The sequence below is a fragment of the Rhamphochromis longiceps genome, linkage group LG15, assembly GCF_057381845.1.
Source record: "Rhamphochromis longiceps isolate RC_006_pf linkage group LG15, R_longiceps_female_GT1.1, whole genome shotgun sequence".
In the NCBI taxonomy this organism is placed as follows: Eukaryota; Metazoa; Chordata; class Actinopteri; order Cichliformes; family Cichlidae; genus Rhamphochromis; species Rhamphochromis longiceps.
In genome coordinates this window covers 37,005,780-37,011,783 of record NC_140571.1, presented here as the reverse complement: position 1 = coordinate 37,011,783, position 6,004 = coordinate 37,005,780, and the positions used below count along the sequence as shown (strand labels likewise).

General features: G+C 43.2%; 1 protein-coding gene across 1 annotated transcript; it reads right to left on the bottom strand.

Annotated features, from left to right (window-relative positions):
* Nucleotides 1-412: 412 nt before the first annotated feature.
* Nucleotides 413-3,186, bottom strand: LOC146653092 (transcription factor JunD-like). Its single transcript, XM_085382843.1, has one exon. The coding sequence runs from the start codon at nt 2,265-2,267 to the stop codon at nt 1,446-1,448; it is 822 nt and encodes a 273-aa protein (XP_085238969.1). The 5' UTR covers nt 2,268-3,186; the 3' UTR covers nt 413-1,445.
* Between the last annotated feature and the right edge of the window lie 2,818 nt (nt 3,187-6,004).

The following is a 6,004-nucleotide window of genomic DNA, read 5'->3' as shown; positions in this document are numbered from 1 at the left end:
AAACATTTTGTCCTAAAATGCTCTTGTTTCATTTGTAATTGCACAAATAACCAGCAGAGGGGGAAATCCCCCAGCCTGATGCTTTTATACAGAAATCTAAACAACAGATGAAATTATACTGCCAAAATGTGTTAATGCAACACTGAATCACTAATTCTGAACAGCAAGATAAAATTACACTCCTTAAAGGGATCATTTCCATAAAGTGGCAGAGAAAAAAAATAACAGGTAAACAACAGGTAGTTTCACAATCATTCGAAAACTAATCTTAATGTAACTGCCCTTCATGAAACTGACCATGAAGCCTGACCTGTTTAACACCTTATTTACTGTAGACTACATGTGACCTTCATTACGTGCAGGTAAAAACCCCCCAATAAAAAACAGCGAGGCTGGCTAAAATATGGAGGAAACAGTGTTTATTGCCCAGCAGCATTTATTTCAAACACAACCGCATAAAGCCGAATAACTGTAGGCTAGAGGTGATCGCAACAGTCAGCGCAAACAGAAAGATTACACTCTTCTTCACATTTAAAACAAGAACACATTTGCAGTAAAGACTCGGTAGAGTATTAAAAAAAGAAAGAAAGAAAGAGAAATACACAAGTGTGCAGGTTACAGATAATAAACACTGATTAATTCCTCATGTGAACCCAGCGACATTCGAGTTTGTCAGCAACATGCAAATTGTTCCCTACAGAAATCCACAGCATGTAGGCTATAAGTGTAGATCAGATCTCATGTATCAAATATGGGTGTGGTTGGCGTTTTCCCTTCTTCTTTTTACAACCAAATCCCTCATATTTTAAGAATATCAGAATCATAAATGTGTATATTATCGTAGAAACACTGTCTGTCTGTTTGGTCCAGCTGACGACTGCATATAAGCAGTCAGTAAACACGTATACGCGACTCTTTCTCCCATTAGGAAAGCCCATGGCATCATTTCATTGAAAATACTGGCAGTTTAAAGCTGCCTTGTTCAATAGTAAACATACATAGAATTAGTTATGTAGAATATATTAGAGGCAAATGCCCTTCATTTCGGCACCAAAATAAATACACCAATTTGACTTAAAAATCAAATACATCATATTGATTTGTTCTATCCGCCAAGTGGGGGCGAGTTTGAACAAATGGTCGAGGAACGCAAACACAGTTTGACTTGCTGCTGGCTGGTATCCGCGCTGAGGTCCATGTGTTGATGTATTTTGTGCCAGGTGTGTTTTACGTTTGATCAATCATAAAAGTTCAGTTTTCTTTTCGATTTTTTTTGTTAAACAGACGAACATGAATGTACAGTTTTGGCCTACGTGGCCTGGCATTCATCCCCTGCGCGTAACGGCACACATCTGGGCTACGAGACACACGGAAACCCCAACATTAACAAAGTCCAAGGAGCTTATAAGCTGGTCAGTGGCCCAACAGCAGGTTAGTCCCTCCGACTAGTGCACTTGAACCTCGTGTGGCAGCAGCTGGCAACCGCTGTTCACATGGGTGAGCACCTTCTGCTTCAGCTGGGCCACTTGCTCCCTCAGCAGGCTAGCTGTCGAGGCCAGGTCGGTGTTTTGGGTTTTCAGCGATTTGACCTTGTCCTCCAGCCTGGAGATGCGCTCCAGTTTGCGCCTCCGACACTTGGAGGCTGCGATTCGGTTCCTGAGCCTCTTCCTCTCGGCTTTGATGCGCTCCTGAGAGTCCATGTCGATCGGAGACAGCGGCGGGCTCTCTCCGAAGCTCTGAACGTCGGGGACCGTCTGAGGCTCCTCCTTCAGCGGCTGGACCCGAGACAGCTCTGGCTGCGGCGGGGCTGCCCCTAAATGATGTGACGGAGGAGGCGGGAAAGGGACCGTGTCCGTGGTGTAGTTGACAGTGGTTCCCAGCGGCCCACTGCCGTAACTGTTCAGGTTCGTGTACACCGGTAGATCCGGCTGCACGGTGACTGGGGCGATGTTAGCCCCGAGATCCAGGGTGCTGCTGGGCGGCGCGCCTCCGTTCAGCTGGTTCTGCTTGTGTAAATCCTCCAGCGCCTTCACGAAGCCCTCGGCGAACTCCTGCTCGTCCGTCACCGTCTTCGGGTAGAGGAACTGGGAGCTGGTCGGAGTCGTGGTGACCATTCCGTTGGACTGGATGATTAGCCTTTCCAGCTCTGGAGAGGCCAGCTTGAGCAGCCCAAGGTCCGGGGAGCTGAGGATGCTCTCAGCGTCGCGGAGGTGCGGTTTCAGGTCTGCGTCGTCCGCCAAGCTCAAGTTAATATCCTTCTTCATCATTATTTCCGTGGGTACAATGACAAGTGGCGCTGCTCGACACTCCCTCAGAACTGTGTCCTGCCCATAACCTCACAGAGACGAACCGCGCCGGGAATGATCTGCTCTTAAAATGAATACAACACTTGCAACACTTGTGTGAACACCCCGTGTCGCTCTTCTCCTCTCCTACAGGATCTGAATACACGCCCGCGCGCACCGCCCCGAGCTTTTCTAGCCTGGCACGTTCCATTATGTCACGCCGGAGCGCGCGTATTGGATAGAAATTACATTTTCCAGTCTTATATTTGAATAAAAGGACGGGCCGAGCAGAGGATGCAGACAGAGGTCTCACTCAGCGTTGGTTTCAATAGTTTCTCTCCCACCCTGGTTATTTAGTCTCCACTTTGATTTATGAGTCATCCAGTTTAAATCGAGCATTACGCACACCTAAAAGCAGATCACTAACAAAAGTGGCTCAAAAATGTGTGCCGTGGACAGACTGAGTCACCCTGTTAAAAGTGAAGTAGTTTGTAATTACAGTTAGATCGATAAGATAAAGGCACACTCTTTTATAGTTGTGCACTTGTCCACCACCACAGTGGATTATTAAATCAAATGATCAATATAAGACTGAAGAGCAGACTTTCAGCTCTAACTTGAGGGATTAAAAAATCTTACTTTAACTGCATTTTATAGCTTTTTGTTGATTGTAATTTTAGATATGACGACCAAAGTCAGAAAAGTCTGGATGAGGCTTAAAAACAAATAAACTAACAAACTATTTGGTTTATTATTGTCAAAAAGGAATGCACTGACCAACCTGGCTTTATATATATATATATATGTGTGTGTGTGTGTGTGTGTGTGTGTGTGTGTGTGTGTGTGTGTGTGTGTGTGTGTGTGTGTGTGTGTGTGTGTGTGTGTGTGTGTGTGTGTGTGTGTATGTATATATATAAATAAACCAGCGGTTGTAACGAACAGGAAGGCCAGATCAAACCAAACTTTTTAGACAAAGAGCCTGCACAGTTCTATAAACATGACAGATGAAACCAGAGTTAAGTTGGACAAAAATGATGGGAAGAGAAAAGAAACAGCTCATGATCAGGGGAGTAACACATTATCTGTCAAACACTGTGGACATAGTATTAAGGATATCAAATGGTTAATGCCTCAAAGCATACTGCAAGAGCAACCCAAGAGTTGCTCAAGGAAAAGAAATGAGATATTCTTCGATGGCCAAGTCAGTCACCTGATCACAACCCAACATGCTTTTCAGTTATTAAATACAAAACTGAAAGTACAAAAACCCACAACCAATCAGCAAAAAAGTGGCTGCAATGAAGGCCTGACAGAGCACCTCAAGGGAGGACAGAATTTTTATCCAAGCACTGAAAACAATCCTTATATTTAAAATCATGTTAAGTTGTTGAATGAATGGTGAGCCTGTGATAACGAGGGACCTGTGTGTAAAAATGGCTTTAATTCCAAAACAGTATTTTTTTTGTAAAACTTCTCAAACAGCTGAAAGTCTACAAACTGTAAACGTTGATTGATTTGTCTTTTTTTGTTGTTTTCTGTTTTTTAACTCAGTCTTCAAGAGAAACAGTAGAATATGTTAAGCCTTATATAATATTCCAGATTTTCTGTATGCTGTTAAACATGTAGTGCTTTTACTCTCATTCTACCACAAACTCCAGTCACAGCGAGGGACAAAGTCAACTTATGTGATTAAACATGTGAACCATGAGTTTGTTGGGGTTTTACAGAAACCCTGCTGTCCACAAGTGATCATGCCACATTATTTTTTAACACTTGGATTAAATGTTATTGCAATTGTTGCTGTTTATTGCTGTAGAAAGGAAGCTGGACAGGCCTTTAAACCACTCACTGAGAAAAGGGGTTTAGTGGGTTTTCCCAAAACACAGCAACAGTGGCAATAACAGAGTGCACGTCATTCCTCTTGCATGTGAAACGAAGTCAACAAAAACACAACATGTACCATGGTAAATAACAAATATTGTAACTTGACGATAGCTGCACTTCAAGCTTAATATGATTTAAACTTTAATCAAATGTAAAACAAACCCAGTAATGATTAAAGATCGTGTTGTACCAGGTTCATTTTCTATCAAATATATTTTTAAAAAATGATAACAGCAACACTGCACATTAAAATGGAAATGTCCCTTTGCACAATTCTGGATACGAGTTGTGGTGACCCATTGGTGAATCTGTGTGCTCAGACTTAATACTTTTCTCAGAAAAGAGCGTTCACTTCTGTTTTGTGCTCTCAGTCAGCGATTTTAGGACATATCAATTAGGGGAAGTTGAATCTGAAACTGGTTCAATTTCAACATTTCCTCTGGTCAGTGAACAGTTTCCCGCTTTTGGTTTTGGTCTCGCATTTTGTTCATTTCTTCTCTACTTTGGAGTTTCCATTTTCTGACACACATTCCCCAATTTTCTTTTTTTTTCATTTGTAAAGATATTTTTAAAGTCAGACAGTTTTTAAACATCTCCATAAAATCAATGTTGTATACAGCAACAACACTTCAAACAACAGTGCTGCCACTTCAACAGCAACTGAAAACGACGCAATAAATTAGTTTGAGTAATCATGGCTTGAAGAAGCCTGTATTGTTTGCCCTCCTTTTCATGTGGTAGATGTGATTATTTCTGCTTTGTACATAAAAACACGGAGGGGCGACTGAACCGACCATGATTTAGTCAGCTGATGAAGAAACCCTGGTTTCACTCATCGACAGTTGTCTGGCTTTTAAAGGGTTACAGAAAGTGGGTATGTGCGTCACCGGTAGGCCCCATCCATCACTGCAACGCTCTGTGCGGGTGGATCACATGATGGACTCTGTGATGTCAGATCTCTTAACTTGGCGGAAATGGAGGTGGGGGGGAGTAAACCAACAGAGGAGAGATATTTTTGTGTATGAAAGAAGTGAGTGGGGGTGTTGAGACTGGAGGCTCTAGCTGGGAAAGGATGTACCTCTCTCTCTCTCTAGCTTGCTCTCTCTTTCACACACACACACACACACACACACACACACACACACACACACACACACACACACACACACACACACACACACACACACACACACACTTGTTTTCATATCTTAGTGAGGACAAAAATGAATGCCTAACCCTCACTCTCAGCCTAGGAGTAACCCTGACAATAAAACCACATTTTGAGTCTCAAAAATGCCTTCAAACCCATGGGGATGGGCATCAGTGTGTTTAGCTATTCTCTGGTGAACAATGGGCTTGGACGTCAGTTCCTTAATCATTAATATGCAAATCCTCATGACCATAAATCAACAACCCCTGATCAAAGCTCACTGATCAAAAACCACTGATCAATGGCCATGAGTACCATTCACAGAGAGTTGGGGAATGGCTGCAATCACAGGATTGTAAGATGGTGAAAGATGTACCCTTAGGCCCCCTCCTCAATTCAGAGATGGTCTTTCCCTTTTCATGTAAATGGCCTCCTTGATTCCCTGCTCAAACCGGCATTCCTCCCTGTCCAGGATGTGTACATCCTCATCCTTGAAAGAGTGTCCACTGGCCTGTAGGTGTAAATAGACTGTGGAGTCCTGGCCTGAAGAGGTAGCTCTTCTGTGTTGTGCCAGCCGCTTCGCCAGAGGTTGTTTGGTTTCCCTGATGTATAAATCATGGCAATCCTCCTGGCACTGAACTGCATACACTATATTACTCTGTTTGTGTCGGGGGATCCGATCCTT

Bases quoted from the DNA above. Each gene is read 5' to 3' on its own strand.
- LOC146653092 (XM_085382843.1), bottom strand. From the start codon at position 2,267: ATGATGAAGAAGGATATTAACTTGAGCTTGGCGGACGACGCAGACCTG.